The sequence below is a fragment of the Symphalangus syndactylus genome, chromosome 10 (assembly GCF_028878055.3).
Source record: "Symphalangus syndactylus isolate Jambi chromosome 10, NHGRI_mSymSyn1-v2.1_pri, whole genome shotgun sequence".
NCBI lineage: Eukaryota > Metazoa > Chordata > Mammalia > Primates > Hylobatidae > Symphalangus > Symphalangus syndactylus.
In genome coordinates, this window is record NC_072432.2 from 134,194,556 (window position 1) to 134,212,370 (window position 17,815).

At 44.0% G+C, this 17,815-nt stretch overlaps 1 protein-coding gene across 4 annotated transcripts in view; it reads left to right on the forward strand.

Annotated features, from left to right (window-relative positions):
• Window positions 1-721: 721 nt before the first annotated feature.
• The window catches only part of GPAT4 (glycerol-3-phosphate acyltransferase 4), a 40,492-nt gene continuing 23,398 nt past the window's right edge, over window positions 722-17,815 (forward strand). The window contains exons 1-2 of one of the 4 annotated variants that reach the window (XM_055296043.2): window positions 722-1,074; window positions 15,339-16,352. In XM_055296043.2, coding sequence (XP_055152018.1) covers window positions 16,188-16,352 — 165 coding nt within the window. In that variant the 5' untranslated portion in view covers window positions 722-1,074; window positions 15,339-16,187. Of the gene's footprint in view, window positions 1,377-3,097; window positions 3,216-15,338; window positions 16,353-17,815 lie in introns of those variants that run through there. The other 3 variants (XM_063610976.1, XM_055296045.2, XM_055296044.2) reach the window with 3 other exon arrangements.

Below are 17,815 nucleotides of genomic sequence, written 5' to 3' on the forward strand. Positions count from 1 at the left end.
AACTCCTGGCCTCAAGCGATCCTCCTGCTTTGGCTTCCCAAAACGCTGGGATTACTGGCGTGAACTACCATACCCTGCCCATTATTCTTACAGAGATTTTGATGTCTAAGAATGTGCACTTTAAAGATTTCATTATCAGATTATGCATTTAGCATGGAATGACAGTCTGACAGCCGTGTACAGCGTAAACCGGCGGAGAGGGCTTGGCACTAAAGGCAAACTGTCTTTTAAGACCAGGAAAAAGAAAGGTAATATATATTTTAAGGAGGTCCCATTTTAGGGGAGATAATAAGCTTGGGTTAGGCGTCTGGTCAGAAAATACAGTAAGAAACACACACGCAAACTCCAGCAGCCACCAGCTAGACTTGAGTAGAGACAGCAGGTCCAAGTGGAGGTGGCAGTTGGAAAGTTGCATCTGCCAGGGAGGGCGAAGGTGGCCTACACCCACTCCTGGAGCACCCTGCTTGACGAGCAAGGCAGACGAGGCTGAAGGAAAAGGCTGGTGATGACGGTGATCGTGGTGATGGTGCTGGCAGCTAACAGATCTTGAGCGTACCAGGCCCTGAGGTGAGTCCTCTAACGGGCAGAATGTCGCTGCATACGGACAGCAGCCCCAAGAGGACAAGGTGATTTAGTGACTCTAGCCTCTTCTCGCGGTGCCGGGCTGATTTCACCCTCTCCGGACCACACGTGCGAACCCCCTGACGCAGGAAAGCGCTCCGCTTTCTGAGAGGGACGCGCCAGCGGAGGGGCGGCCAGGGCCCGGCCTCTCCTGCTCCCGTCCCGCCCCTTCCCCAGCACTGGCCCCTAGTCCGCCAGAGGGCGACTCCGCGCGTCCCGGGCTCGCCCAACCCGCGAGCCCGTCCACGCGGCACCCGCCTCTCCCTAGGCCCCAGCCCTGCCGGCCCGCGCGCGCCCGACGGGAGCGTGCGGGGCGGTGGGCGCAGGGTCACGTTGGGCGGCGTAGACAAAGGCGGGCGCGCGCACGTCTTGACGCAGCCTGGGCCCGCGGCGGCGGCAAGGGCGGGAGGGAGCGGTCGCCGCGGGATTTGGAGCTGCCTCGCCTCGCGGTCGGTGAGTAGGAGCGAGCTGGCCCCTTACCTCAAAGTCCCCGACCTCCGGGGAGCCGAGAGCGGGACGTGGGAGCCGGGCTTGGGCGGCCGCGCGGGGCCTGCGGTCTGGGACGCCCCGGCGACGCTGCGCCGGCGTCAGGAGGCACCATCGCCGCGCCCCGGGGATCCCCGGCGGGTGGAGCGGGTGCCCCCCGTCCGCGATGGAACGGTCCGCGCCCGCCCCGAACCCCGGCCGCCCGCCTCTCCGCTCCCCTGCCCTCCGAGCCTGGCTCCTCGGAGCCCCTCGCCTCCCCCGAGTCCCAGGTGTGCGCAGCCCTCCGGCCCCGGGAGTCCGGGGATGTGGGTGGCGAGGGCTGCGAGGCGTTGGAGCACCAGGAAGCGCCTTCCCCTGTCATTCCCCTTCCTGTGTTCTCTGGCTGCCGTGAGATGCGCGTCTTTACCCTCTCTTTCTCCAAATGCATGCTCCCATTTTTCTTTAGGATTTCTTAACTCCCGAAATCCCTTGCCTTTCCTTTTTTTATTTCAGCACCCTCCGAGGCATCCTCCTCCCACTGGTGCTTGTTTATTTCCTCGCTTTCCATGTCACAGAGGGCTGAAGTTTAGCTGTTCAGAAGTTGCAGAAAATAGCTTATAGGAGACATACGGTGTAGCACGATGGAAATAAGTTCCATCCTCTGCCAAGTATTACCATGGATCTTCTCACTGATAACCTTGAGGTCATTTGAGGAATTTTGTTTCTGGTCCATTTTCCTTAATTTTGGCTGAATTTGAGGAGCTCTGCTTAGTTTCATGTCTTGTAGATTCTATCTCAGTCCAAGGGAAATGGTGTGAAGAGCGGTTATACCATACCAAAGTCTGCAGACAAAATCCTGTAATAATGCCAATCAAATATACTTCTCTCTTTGAAAGAGATGTGCTTTTTTTTTTTTTTTTAACTTTGTATTTTGGAGAATTTCAGACACAGGGAAGTAGATGGAATAGGGAACCAGCATGTACTTGTTCTGGCCTCCTCAGCCACTTAACTGTGGCTATTCCTGTGCCATCCACACCCCACCCATTTCCCCTCCCGTATGTCTCAGGGAGAACTTGATGCAAGATGAGTCTGTCAAAAGTAGCTTCAGTTCCATAATGAAAACCACCCTACGAAGTCATAATGTACTTTTTGTTTTGGAACACAGCCTACTTTTATGAGGTCTTCAGATAAGAAACGCAATAGAGTTGAAGAAAGAGCACAGCAAAAGGTATCTTAACATGATTGAACAGGTTAAAAGAAAAAGTATGGCCGGGCATGGTGACTCACGCCAGTAATCCCAGCACTTTGGGAGGCCGAGGCGGGCGGATCACCTAAAGTCAGGAGTTCAAGACCAGCCTGGCCAACATGGTGAAACCCTGCATATACTCAAAATACAAAAATTAGCCAGACTTGGTGGCGAGTACCTGTTTTCCCAGCTACTTGGGAGGCTGAGGCCGGAGAATCGCTTGAACCCAGGAGGCAGAGGTTGCATGAGCCGAGATTGCGCCACTGCACTCCAGCCTGGGCTACAGAGCGAGACTCATCTCAAAAAAAAAAAAGGAAAAAGAAAAAAAGTGTTTCAGATCTGGATGAGAACATTCGGAACGTCCTGTTCAATGTTTTCATTTTTTTCTGAGCCCTTGGAAGTCCAGAGAAGTTCAGTGACTTGTCCAGAGCCGCAGGTCTTAAGAGGCTGAAATCCCGCCTCTGCCTCCAGGCTGCGGTTCCACTGACCCATACTGCTTGCCTTCAGGTTCCCCTCAGGAAAGAGAAAGGGTGTAGGAGGGCTGTGGATGAAGACGCTTACATTCATGAAGGATTTGGATAGGCGAACATGAGCTTTTCCACCAAATTCCAGAATTTTAAGAAATGCCTTAAATTGTTTCTTAAAAATCAATTTGGGACAGACGAGAAGTTCTGATGATAGTTTTTAGGGAACATGATAAAATTCTGACCTTAGAAGTGGTATACCAGTTTGAGAATAAGAACAAGCTATAAACGGTGTAGATAACATTCACAGCTATTTAAGAAAGAGTTACTAAGGGAAACCAGAATGACTTGGAGTGTTACTCTTCTTTTTCTGAGAGAACAATGGCACCATCTCAGAAAGCCTTTCGTGCCATTAGCAGGTAAGAATCTGGGCTTCTTGGACCATGGGTTAGACTTGCTTACAAAACCATAATATGCATTTCCTAGCAAAATTTATGCTACTACATTTCGTTATCTCAACAAAGACTGGTAAATTCAGTACTTATTCCTCAATTTTCCTACCCTTAAAATGGGGATATGCTACCTCTTCAAGGAATGCTGGGAATAAGCAAGTCCTCATGTTAGGGGTCTTTGAGTTTTCATGGAAGTTTAGGTTATTTATATGATGACATAGTTGTCAACTTACTTTCAGGATGGACTTTTCTTCTGTGAGTTTGTGACCTAAATACAATAGTTGTTATGCATGTCCAGTTTATGGAAGTACCACTGCAATAACAGCATTTGAGTGTCATGGTAAATCATTACCCCTAAAGATAGAGGAGGGAGGAGGAGGCGACTGTTGTGTGTCTATTTTGTGTTTGGTGTGAGGAGTGCTGTGGCTAGGCTCTTCAGAGGCTAGCCTAACTTCCTAAGTGGTTTCTGCTGAAGAAAAACCCACTTTTCTTGTGTGTGCTTGTCACCAAAAGTTAGCTTTTATTAAAAACAAAACAAAGCTCTCTGAGCTATCTGGGGATTATTTGGCCCTGGTTAAACATGAACTGTACTGCAGAATTGTTTGGGTAAAGTAGAACCTCATTATGACATGTCGTTTACTTCCTACTGTGTCATTGTGCTCATGGGGAGAACTTGACGGAATATCATCCGTTCCATGTATCACTAAACCATGTAATAGCATACGCTATGATTAAGGCTTTTTAAGAGAATAGAATTTTAGAGTTAGAAGGAGCCTTCCAAGCGCTTAGAGTTTCCCCTGAGTTCTTTAATATACTCTTTCACCTTTAAAACACATGCAGACACGTACAAATGCCACACAAACACAGAGGCTCATCTAGGGCTCTCTTCATTTTGCCTTGTACAATCTTAGTATGTTTGGATCCCACCTCCAGTTAATTTGTAAGCCGAAGATCTGCAATAATAGAAAAATGCTTTGTAAAACAGGAGCGTAATACGTTTGCACTTGACTTTTATTTATTTATTTTACAGAGATGGTCTTGATCCGTGACCCAGGTTAGAGTGCAGTGGCATGATCAAGGCTCACTGCACCCTCAGCCTCCCTGGCTCAAACAGTCCTCCCGCCTCAGCCTCCCAAAGGGTCAGAGTTACAGACATGAGCCACCACGCCAGGCCTTTGTTGACTTTTTTTTTTTTTTTTGAGACAGAGTCTTGCTCTGTCACCCAGGCTGGAGTGCAGTGGCACAATCTTGTCTCACTGCAAGCTCTGCCTCCCAGGTTCACACCATTCTCCTGCCTCAGCCTCCTCAGTAGCTGGGATTACAGGCACCTGCCACCACGCCTGGCTCTTTTTTTAATTATTATTTTTTAGTAGAGACGGGGTTTCACCGTGTTAGCCAGGATGGTCTCAATCTCCTGACCTCGTGATCCCCCCGCCTTGGCCTCCCAAAGTGCTGGAATTACAGGCGTGAGCCATCACACCCGGCCAACTTTTTTGAATTAAAAAAAAAAAAATGATCAGGAAGCTTAAAACAAGGGAAGTTCAATGATTTTTCTTTTTAATTTTTTTTTTTTTTTTTTGAGACTGAATCTCCCTCTGTCGCCCAGGCTGGAGTGCGGTGGTGAGATCTCGGCTCTCTGCAACCCTCCACCTCCTGAGCTCAAATGATTTTCCTACCTCAGCCTCCTGAGTAGCTAGGATTACAGGCATGCGCCACCACGCCCAGTTAATTTTTGTATTTTTAGTAGAGACGGGGTTTCACCATGTTGGCCAGGCTGGTCTCGAACTCCTGACCTCAGGTGATCCACCCGCCTCAGCCTCCCAAAGTGCTGAGATTACAGGCGTGAGACACTGCACGTGGCCAAAGCTGAATGATTTATTCAAGGACACATAGACTAGACAGTAAGAGTTGTGCCTGGAACCTAAGGGCAGTCCTGGTTCCAGATCTAAGCCCTTTCTGCTGTAGCATTTTCTTGACCTCGGAGAAATAGGGTGGGAAAGTGTATATATATGTATATACACACACACATACATATCTTTCTTTCTTTGCCAGTTGAAGATATATTATTTTCAGAGTCTCCTTTAAAAATTTTTGATCAGTGCTGTCCCATAGAAATATTATATATGCTATATACACAATTTTAAATTTTATAGTAATGCTTTTTTAAAAAGCACAAAGAAATAAGATAAGGTTGATTTAATCATTCCACAAGGGATGAGAGAGAGAGAGAGAGTGTGTGTGTGTATGTGTATCTCAAAACATCACATTGTGCCCCATACATGTGTAAAATTATGTATCAATTTTTAAAAAATTGACAAACAGTAATTTTACATATTTATAGTGTACAGTAATATTTGTCCACATGAATAGAATGTGTAATGATAAAATAAGAGTATTTAGGATATCCAACACCTGAAACATACATCATTTCTTTGTGTTGGGAACGTTTCAAATCTACTTAACATTTCAAATTAAAATATACAAGAAATTGGCCCGACGTGGTGGCTCATGCCTGTAACCCTAGCACTTTGGGAGGCCAAAGTGGGTAGATCACTTGAGGTCAGGAGTTTGAAATCAGCCTGGCCAACATGATGAAACCCCTTCTCTACTAAAAATACAAAAAAAACTAGCCGGGTGTGGTGGCCTGTGCCTATAATCCCAGGTACGAGGGAGGCTGAGGCACGAGAATTGCTTGAACCCAGGAGGCAGAGGATGCAGTGAGCAGAGATCGCACCACTGCACTCCAGCCTGGGCCACAGAATGAGACTGTCTCAAAAAAAAAAAAAAAAAAAAAAGTATATATATATATATATATATATATATATATATATATATGTACAAGAAATTGGTAACTATAGTCATCTTCCTTTGCTATTGAATACTGGAACTCATTCGTTCCATCTAAGTTTTTTTTTTTTCTATCCATTAACCAAGCTCTCAACATCCACCCTTCCCAGCCTCTGGTATCTATTATATTCTACTGTCTACCTCTATGAGATCATTTTTAGCTCTTACATATTGACTTTGATTTGAAAGTCAATTTAAATTTTTTTTAAAAAACTTTATAAAGTAAAAAGAAACAGGTGAAAATAATTTTAACAATATATTTTATTTAACCTAGTTTATGCAGAATATTACTTTGAAACGTAATCAATATAAAAATTATTAATGGGATATTTCACGTGCGTTTTTTCATACTAAGTCATTGAAGTCCAGTGTGCATTTTAAATTCACAACACATTTTAAGTGCTCCAAGGTCACACATGGTTAGTGGCTGCTCTGTTGGACTGCAGAGAATCACTGTCAGTGGAACATAAAGATGAAGGAATGTTTTATTTTGCTTGGTAATGTTCAGGTCTGAGGTTAGAGTTTGTGGTTGTGGTCATTGGTTTTTTCTTTCATGTTTTAGTGATTTTCTTTGCACAATTAGAAGTATTTTGAATTTGCAGAGAAATGAACAAAAAGGTCTGATACCACAAATTTGTGCACTTGTGATGAAAAGCTTTCATTTTTTAAGACAGGGTCTTGCTCTGTTGCTCAGGCTGGAGTGCAGTGGCACTGTCATGGCTCACTGCAGCCTCAGCCTACTGGACTCAGGTGATCCTCCCACCTAAGCCTCCCAAATAGCTGAGATTACAGGAATGCACCACCACGCCCGGCTAATTTGTGTATTTTTAGTAGAAATGGGGTCTCTCCTTGTTGGCCAGGCTGTTTTTGAACTCCTGGCCTCAAGTGATCCGCCCGCCTTGGCCTCCCAGAGTGCTGGAATTACAGGTGTGAGCCACTGCACCTGGCCAGTGATGTGTGTAAATTTAAAAGACTGTATTGGTGAAGATGTGGAACAAGTGGGACTTCCCTACGCTGCTAGTGGGAATACAAAGTGGTACAACCCGTTTTGGAATTTGTCATTCCACTCCTAGGTATTTACCCAAGAGAAATGAAGTATATGTCCATACAAAGACTTGTAGATAGCAGTTTTATTTGTTAATAGCCTCAAACTGGAACAACCTTAGTGTCCATCAGTAGGGGAATGGATGAAGAAACTGGTATATCCATATACTGGAATACAGCTCAGAAATCAAGAGGAATAAACTGTTGATACATGCAGCAACGTGGATGGTTCTCAGTATAATTATGCTGAGTGAAGTAAATTGGATAAAAAGATTTTTTAAACAAGAAAAAGGCCAGGAAGTTGCTTCTAATTACATATGCAGTACTCAGATGTCAAGAACTGGTATTGAAGTTGAGCCATCAGAGCAGTGTTCAGGTCGAATAATGAATTGTCTTGGGTCTTAAAGCTCCAGCAAATCAAATTGTCATCATCAAAATATCCTCTTTTTTTGGTTTTGTTTTCTGTTTTTTGTTTTGCCAGCTTCAAGAGATGGTTCTGTTGCTTTGGGGTAAACTTGGTACCAGTGCCATGTTACTTATCCAGTTCTAACTCAAGAAAGTTCTGGAGGACATAATGATCTTAGATAAGACCAAGGCCCCGAACCTGACCATGCTCTGTCTTCCCTATGAGTTGAATCATCCTGTGGCCAGTTGGATCCTGGCTTTGTCTTGGGTAATTTATTTTATCCAGGATTGATGCCAGCTATGTGTGTTCTGGGTTTTCAGCACTTCAGGTTCATGTCAACTGAGTCGCTCTGAGAGCTGCCCTGTTTGGAAACATTATGCACTTTCCCCACTAAGCAGCAGCTTCCTATTCAAGCAAATTTCTTACACTCTACCAGTCCCGATACACTCGACATTAAATTCAGCGTAGCACACATTTCCTCATGCCTGTGTGTGCGTGTTTGTTTACATTACAGTTGGGGCATTTGGTGGGCCTATGTTCTGACAGTAAACTAGGAGAAATGGATGCTTTTCTCTGAATTGTAATCCACCCTAAAGCAAGTGAGGAGTCAGCCTGGGAAGCAAGAAGTGCACTCGACTGGGCATCAGCTGGGCATGTTAGTCCTGCCTCTGTTACCAGCCAGTTTTGTAACTTGTCCCCGTCATCAAACCCTTCCAAGGCTCAGTTATTTGAGCCATAAAATGAAGAGGTTGGACTAGAATTCTGAAAGATTAATAAAGTTGTGGTTTGTCATCATTTTATTATTATTGCCTCCAGCTTTATGGTGATGATTAGTAGTAGAAGCTTCAATTTATAGAGGATTTTGTGCCAAGCACTACACTGATAGCTTGATAGGCATCATGTTCAGTCTTCACAACAATACCACAGGATATGTATTATTACCATTTTACAGATGAGAAAACTGAAGCATGGAATGTGACTTTTGAGGTCAGACAGCCAGAAGGTAGGGGAGGCTGGTTTTGAATGTAGCTTGTCCGATTCCCCGTATGTTTGGCCATCATGTTTAACTGCTTCCCTGACATTCTGCAATTTTAGATAAAGACGTAAGGACAAAAAACTTGTTTCAGGAAGGATTTTTAAAAGACATCTAGTCTAATCACCATAATGTATCTGCCACTCTGCAGAATGCAGATGTAGGTGAAGGTCTCCCTATACAGCCTATTCTTTTTGAACAACTGTATCTTAGATTCTTTTAAAAATAGCTTTATTGAGATACAATTCACCTAATGAAAGTATACAGTTCACTGGGATTTATTATGTTCACAGATGTGTATAGTCATCAACAGAGTCAGTTTTAGAACATTTTCGTCACCTCAGAAAGAAACCTTTTAGCTATCACTCTCGTATCTCCCCACTCTCACCAGCTCTAAAGTAACCAATAATCTACTTTCTGTCTGTGTAGATTTGCCTATTTTGTATAAATGGAATCAATATGTGGTCTTTTCGATGGGTTTCATTCACTTAGTATGATGTTTTGAAGATTCATCCGTGTTATAGCTTTTATTCATTTTTCTGGCCTAAGTTTCCACTGTATGGCTACACCACATTTTGTTTATCCAGTCATCAGTTGATGGACATTTTGGTTGTTTCCGTCTTTTGGCTGTTCTGAATAATGCCATTGTAAGCATTCATGTGCAATTTTTTTGGTGTAGACAGTTTGTCTTTCTCTTGGGTATTTACTTAGGAGTGGAATTGCGAGGTACATGGTAACTTTGTTTAGCCATTCTCTGAGCTGTACTATCTTACATTCCCACCAGCAAAGCGTGAGGGTTGGATTCTTAGTATTGAGCTAGAATTTGCACCCCATACCTACCAACCATAGCACCAATTCCCTTGCTTCAGGTATCCCAAGCAAATCCACTTTTTCTAGGTGACAGCCAGCCCTGTCTGACCTGAGTGCTCTCCAGTACTGAAGGGCTTCCACCAGTTTTCATGTCCTGGGATGTTGTTCTAGATCCTCACCACCTCCCTTGTGAATGTGATCCCCCTCCTTTTTTTAGAGAACTAGGTGCCTTTTTATGTATATGGGTAATTTGTGCTCAGAGATGGTTGTCTTCTCAGTTTCAGTTGTCCTTTCTCAGTTAACTGGTAAGAACCCTTAACCCAGTAGTCTCAACTGGCTACACATTAGAATCACTCGAGTGTCTTAAGAACAAATCCAGATTGTACCTACAGAGATTCTAATTTATTTCATCTGGGCTGAGGCCCAGTGATGCAAATAAGCATCCTGGGTAGAGAACCAGTGCAGCCTTTAGTGGCCAGGGGATGGCTCTGGCTGGGTCTCTGAGGGCCCACGTGGCTCATGCCCCTGCCATCTGTACATGGATACCAACTGTCCTGATTCAGAATTACTGTGAGAATCTAAGTTTTTACTAATGCATTTACACAGAGTGCCATCTTGAAGCCTCAAGCATTTATGTTCCTGTTTTCTGGAGAGTCTCATTTGCCCCCAGTATGCTCTGCAGGCACTGGCTGTGGCCATGTTTGCCTCCCTGTCAGGCCATGTGAACTTTTTGAATAAGAAAGCATGCTCCAGCCATTTTAGAGGCATATAAACACCTTTAGGCAAAAGTGGTAGTTGAAAACCTCATTAGTGTAATGTCATTACTTCTTGGGAAATACATTCAAATTCCCCTTCTCCTTCCTAGTGACAGGGGCTTAGATGAATAGTATTCCATTATATCCTCTATTGGGAGATGTTGATGTTTGTTTTGATATTACAGACAATGCCATAGTCAGTATCCCAGCACATATTATCACTTTGCTCATGCTTTAAAATACAGGGTTTATACACTTCTAAACTACTGACGTTTGGGGCTGGACAGTTCCTCATTGTGTGGGAGCTGTCCTGTGCATTGTAAGATGTGCAGCATCATCTCTGCCCTGCGCACTGCACTAGATGCCAGTAGTAGCACTCCCATCCCAAGTCGTGGCAGCCAAAAATCCCTGCAAATATTGCCAGATGCTCCCCAAGGGGGTAAAAAAATCACCCTTGGTTGGGAACCGCTGGTCCGATTTATCCTTAGGATACATTTCTAGAAGTGGAATTGCTGGATCTAAGGTTATATACATTTAAAATTTTGATGGCAGTCGCTAAATTGTTCTTTGTAGAGGTTGAACCCATTTTACACTCCAACCAGCAGTATTTGAGGATGTTTTTTCATTCTCACCAGTGCAGTGGTTTATCAGAATTTCTTTGCCATCTCACTGTAGTTTCAATTCGAATTTCTCCGTTTTACGACTAACCTTTTTATTGAACACTTACTGCTTGCCAGGCAAGTTGTGTTTTTTGGTCTGTGGATTTTGTATCATACGTTATAATGCTTTCCTCTCTAAGCCTTCTTGAAGTTTGGTACCTAGAACTGAAGACTGAGTTTCTTCTGATTCTAATGAAATGATAATATATACCATTCATTGAGATCTAACATGTGACAGGCATTGTGCTTGGTATGCTCTAAAAATACGTGCATTCTTGTGTGATCTAAGCATGTATTAATAAAGTGGCCTTTATTTTACCTTTTGAGTTGGCACAGGGCCTCTGTTTGCACATATTCTAGCAGTTATGGTCCCTGAGTTGGGATGTGTCACAGACAGCCGACTGAAAAGTATTTGATTCTGCATTTAGGAGTGATAATAGTCCCAGTCCAATACCTTGTGATTGGGACAGAATTGGTGTAGATGCCTTGATTTAAATTAAGTTCTGTTCTGTTCTGTTCTTTTTTCTTTTCCTTTTCCCTTTCCTTTTCTCTTTTCTCTCTTTTCTCTTTTCTTTTCTTTTCCTTTTCCTTTTCTTTTGTTTTCTTTTCTTTTCCAGGAGTGTATTTTCCTTGTCAACAGTCATCATAGTTTGAAATTACGACTTTTTGTGTGCTTGTTTCCGGATGGGCATATCTTTTCACCACTGAGCAACAGCTAACACCTGGTGTACTGTCTGGCATACACTGTGTGCCCAGTGAGTGTTTGTTGAATTAATAAACTAGTCACTCCAAGAACTGAGGCCAAAAGGCCCAGATTTGCCATTCCATGGGTTGAAGAGTTAGGTTAGCTTAGTGATGGGCTCTGTTGCCTTCCTGGAATGGAGGCAGCTTCCTTCCTAAAAGACTCAGAACTAGCTGATTCTCTGGAATGTTTGGCCTGTGGGGGAACATTGGCCTTGATGATTCTGGGTGAGTTTGGTTGGAACCCATCTGTGGACGTTGAGGGAGTAAGTGAATATTCCTCTGAATGAATGGCTTCCCCAGCTCACATTCTTAAGGGGTCATGCTTATATTTACTTGAGGCAAAGTGATAGCCTCTCGTAAAAGAACGGTTATCTAGAAATTGTGGTTTGATTGAGTTCTGATGTGAACAGTTTTGATATTTCCAGACATCAAAGTCTGTATTAAGGGGACCTTAAGCCACCAGTTACCTCTGGCTTTAATGATTTTTCAGTTTCCAAACACTACCGATTTGATAAACTCAATTGGCTTGCTCTTTCCTCTACTTCTAAGAATTTGTGTGAGTGTTGTTTAGTATTGGCCAAATAACTTGTTAGGCCAGTTTGGTGTTCTCTGTCCTGGAGGCTGGCATTCAGCAAAAGGAACTCGGGGTGGAGTGTGTCGGGATGGGATGGGGTGGGATGGGATGGGACTGGGAGAGCCAGCAGGGGGCCTCTGAGCGGAGGAAAGACCAGCAAAGTCATGAGTGCAAACTCTTCCTATAAGGGGCAGATAGTGAGTATTTTAGGGTCTGTATCTGTAAGGGGCAGATAGTGAGTATTTTAGGGTTTGTCAAATCTTCTTTGTTTTTTGCATCTGTTTAAAAGAGTCTAAGAATGTAAAAACTCATGAGCCTTTGTGAAAAAGACTGTAGCCAGATGTGGGCTGTGATTGGCCAACCCCTGAACTAGGTGAAGAAATTGGTTTATGGCTACACGTGTTTACTGGTTTGGGGACATGAACCCAGAAGAACCTTGGGAATTCTTAGTTGTGATCCTTAGAGGAGTGATCTACACTCTGGCATGAGGGTCAAAGTGACCCTGGTGCCGGTCACCTTGGGTCTGTGGAACTCAGGGTAACCCTGGCCAGTAGGACAGAGGCCCTTTCTGCCTCTTTCCCATGGCAGTGCTGTCCACAGGGAGTGGAGAGACAGCAATGGAGGAGGAAAGGAGATGTTGCCCTGGACAGGCCTGAGAACTTTGGTAACTCAGGTGCCTGAACTACCTCTAGAACATGGTTAGAAAACTGGCATGTACAAGTGTTTATCAAAACACAAGAGCATGTCTGTATCTTGGATTCTGAGACCACCACCAAATTCTGATAATGGAGTCCAGATCTTGATGGTTTTCTCTAATCACAAGAAGTTCTGTAGAGCAGGCTGGCTTGAAGAAAGTGCTACTTCGTTTTTGTTTTGTTTTTTAAGAGTCCCGTTTTGTCACCCATGCTGGAGTCTTCCAGGTTCAAGCAAGTCTCCTGCCTCAGCCTCTTGAGTAGTTGAGATTACAGGCATGCACCATGATGCTTGGCTAATTTTTGTATTTTTAGTAGAGATGGGGTTTCGCCATGTTGGCCTGGCTGGTCTCGAACTCCTGACCTCAGGTGATCCACCAGCTTCAGCTCCCAAAGTGGGATTACAGGCATGAGCCACCGCGCCCGGCCAGTGCTACTTCATTTTAAAGCATGTCGTTTGGGAGACAGGAAGAAGTAGGGGTTACAGAGCAGGGGCCTGGAGACGGATGCTCTTGTCCTGCTTCCAACTCTCTGCAACCCTGGGTGACTTGACTCCCTTAATTTTCCCAACCTCAGTGTCCTCACCTGTAGATCAGGATGACAATGACTCCATTGTACAGCCATTGTGAGGATTACATGGGGGTGGTATATGTGAAATGCTCCTTAGTGCAGTGCTGGGCATGTTGTAAGCACTCAGTCAATGTTAGCAATCGCAGTGACAGTGTGAAAGTGGAAGGAAATGTAAGAAGTGGCCATCAGAACTAGGAACTAGGGTTCATGACCCAGCGCCACTGACATAGCGCCAAGGACATAGCATGTCCTTGTAGACTAGAGCATTTTGTCTTCAGAAATGTGTGAATGTTACGGAGCCGTACAGAGGAACTGGGTCTGCAACTACTTCTCTCAGCTTCCTGACGTGTGAAATGGAAATCATACAGATTGATGGGCTGGGGATAAACAAACGAGGTAACAAGGGAAGGGCCTTGAGTTCTCTAAAACTGTAGCAGGACGAGCCGCAGACAAGAACCCCTCAGACACCAAGTTGTAGAAGGAAAGGGCTTTATTCAGCTGGGAGCATTGGCAGACTCACATCTCCAAAAACCAAGCTCCCTGAGTGAGCAATTCCTGTCCCTTTTAAGGGCTTACAACTCTAAGGGGGTCCACGCGAGAGGGTTGTGATCGATTGAGCAAGCAGGGGGTACGTGACTGGGGGCTGCATGCATGGGTAATCAGAATGGAACAGAACAGGAAGGGATTTTCACGATGCTTTTCCATACAATGTCTGAAATCTATAGATAACACAAGGAGTTAGGTCAGAGGTTGGTTTTTAACTACCAGGCCCAGAGTGCGCTGCTGGGCTGCCTGTGGATTCCATTTCTGCCTTTTAGATTTTACTTCTTCTTTCTTTGGAGGCAGAAATTGGGCATAAGACAATATGAAGGGTGGTCTCCTCCCTTAAATTGCGCACATTTTAAGGCGAAGTCAGTACTTGTTCATTTGTTCAATTTCTTGTACTTCTAAGTGTTTGGAATAGCCTGAAGGTGAATAGTGTGAAGCCAAAATGTTTGCCAGAGAGACTTGATAAGATACTCCCAAGTTCAGGGATTTGGAATGTGCGATGTAAAATTGGAATACTTTTGTGAGATATTTGAAATAGTGGAATTTCACAATGAGTGGCCAGTGTGGGGAGAGGCTGGAGGAGTTTAATCTCTATGTGGAAAATATGGCAAGATCTTGCAAATTTAAAAATGTGTATTTTCTTTTCCTCTGCAATTCCATTTCTAGGAATTTACCCCGAAAATATATTTGCTAAGCACATTTTGTGTACTAAGTCATGCATGTACCTGGTTATTCATTACAATATTATTTATACAAAAAAAAAAGTAAAAATATCAGTGTTTAGGTTTAGGTAGACTGGTGAACTAAGTTGTGGCACATTCTTAAGTTGAAAACTGTGCACCTGCAGAGTGAAGGAGCTCTATGGGTATTGATGGGACATTCTTCTAAGATGTGTTAAGCTAAAAACAAAAACAAAAAGCAAAGTGAAGAATAATATGTTGTTGTTGCCTGGCCTGGGGGCCGGGGGTGATGGAGAACCGTTGTGATTTCCTTGTTTAAGCATAGAATGTCTTGGGAAGAATACAAAGGTGGTTACAACCTTTGGCAGTATCTGTGCAGAACCACTCTGAGTACCTGGGGGACAGGTAGGAAGGAGATGTACTTTCCATAGCACGCGCTTTTTGTCTTTTAAATGTGTCTTATATACATGTATTTTATATTCAGAAAGTTTGACCACAGATCATATCATTTGGGTTGAAAACTGTGAAACCTCTATGTTTCCCTCCCACATTCATGTCTGCCACCTGTTGGGTCTGCCTGGTCTCTGACCTTGATGACTTGAGAAGCAGGCATTGACCACACTGACAGTTTTAGGCTTACCCTAAAACAGTCCGCCTGGCCCCCAGCATATTGACATTTCTTCTCTTGATTTGTGTGACTGACAATGTTTCTTTTTCCCTCCCCCAGCTTTGGCAGCATGTAAGCAGCTGTTTGCCAAGAACCCAGGTCACTGCTAAGAAAGGGAGCATTCGGGAGAAGAGTGTCCAGAGGAAACCAATGCCAGATGCATCTGGAGTTACACTCAGCACTTGCAATATGAGACATTGTGTGCCAGCATCTCTTTCCTTCTGGCAAAGACTGTAGCTCTCCAGGTAGGAGGGTCCTGGAAGCTGTGAGCACCAGGAGCCTCGCCAGAGGAGGATGGGGCCAGATACGAACTCTCTACCATGAACATGGTTCTCAGCTTATGAAGGAATTTTAAGTGAAACAATTATTTAATTTCCACATATTCAAGTTCAAAAGCCTTCTGTGTGAAGTGCCAGTGATTACCCCTCCACAGGAGTTATCAGGATTTTTCTGGCACCAAGTTGAACTCTTCTTGGTACTTCTGGTAGTGACAGATCTGCAGGACAGATTTATCTGTTGAATGCTCTTGGGCAGGAAAACCGTGTAAAACCTCTGGAAGCAGCATCAGGACAGCAGAGCAGAGCCCCCGTCCTCACTGCTCACTTGCACAGAAACTCCATCTGGACTTGGATTCTTTTACTGAACACCCATCGAGCTTCATTCATCTTTAGAGTCCATCCGTTCTGGGGAGACCTGGCATTTGCAGCTGCCTCTTGTGGCTGTGTTTTTCTGTCATTCTGTTCCCAGGCCTTCTATTCAGGCGGTTGAAGGGTGTGGACTTTGGAATGGGGTTTGCTGTTCTTCGGGAACTTGCTTCCTTTCCCTGGCTGGTGCTGTCGGGAAGGACCATCTGAAGGCTGCAATTTGTTCTTAGGGAGGCAGGTGCTGGCCTGTTCTGGATCTTCCACCATGTTCCTGTTGCTGCCTTTTGATAGCCTGATTGTCAACCTTCTGGGCATCTCCCTGACTGTCCTCTTCACCCTCCTTCTCGTTTTCATCATAGTGCCAGCCATTTTTGGAGTCTCCTTTGGTATCCGCAAACTCTACATGAAAACTCTGTTAAAAATCTTTGCGGTAGGTTGTGCTGTTACAAAAGGTTGCTTCACAGAGGAGGGTAGAAGTGCATTTAGCAAAAAGTTGTTCTTACGGGCATATTGTTATCTCTTTATTAGATAGGGAGAAAGTTGGGAGAATGGGAAGTGGCTTTTTGAGTAAGAAGAATAACTAAACGTGTACTTTTGAAAGGTACTTCTATGTTTGACTTATGCCGAGCTGAGAGACCTATACCATGACTCCACATGTTGTCTGTTTATTTCAAAGAGAACGGGGCTTAGAATTAAAGAAAAGCACTGCCAATCTCTGTCTCTTCTTGCATAACTGATGCTGTAGCTCGAAGCTGCTGCAGGCATATTCCCTCACTGAGAAGCATGGGAGAGCCTCTTCTCTTCCAGGCATTTATTCCAAGTAGGTTCTTGCATTTCAGACTAAAAGAATGGACAGAAAAGGGCATTTGAATTGTTTTATTTTCTTAAGGATGGAGGAGAAGGATACATTTCTGAACATATGTCAGAACTTACCTGACCGTTGAATTATATCAAACTGGTCACATTGTAAGGAAATGGGTGAGAAGTGATATTTTTTGGAAGCTGATCTCTCCCACAAGACTTAAATACCTCTGCACAGATTTGGTGATTTCATTGTAATGTCTGTTTTTAGTAGTCACCAAATCTTTAGGGATTCATGTATAATTTGAGAAGTGCACTTACAGTAGTAAAAATAATACAGCATTGTTTGTTCATATTTTATCTTTTTCTTTTCTTTTTTTTTTTGAGGCAGAGTCTCACTCTGTCGCCCAGGCTGGAATGCAGTGGCGCAATCACGGCTCACTGCAACCTCTGCCTCCCGGGTTCAAGCAATTCACCTGCTTCAGCCTCCTGAGTAGCTGGGACTACAGGCCCACGCCACCACACCCAGCTAATTTTTTTGTATTTTTATTAGAGACAGGGTTTCACCATGTTGGCCAGGCTGGTCTCGAACTCCTGACCCCTCAAGTGATCTGCCCACCTCAGCCTCCCAGAGTGCTGGGATTACAGGCCTGAGCCACCTTACCTGGCTCATATTGTATCTTCTGGTTTTGAGAGTAATTTTTATCATTTTTCTTTGGTTCCTTATAATTCTGTGGTAGATGGGGCATTTTATCAACCTGCATTTTATTTATCTGCATTTTATCAATGAAGAAAAAGACTCAGATTAAGTGAGCTATATGAAATGTTACATTATAGTGGGAAATATTTTTTACGTTTGTCATTGAATCTTGGATTTTTTCTTTTTTGGTACTTAGTATGTCTATAAGCATATGTTTTTTGTTTTTTGTTTTTTTCATATTTAAGAAAACCAAGGGGAAATTGACAACATAAAGTTAATAATTTTAGAGTGAACATTTCAGTAGCGTTTACTATATTCACATTGTTTTCTGTCCAGTTCACAACATTTTCGTCAGTCCAAAGGAAACCCCACACTCATTAAGCATTCACTCC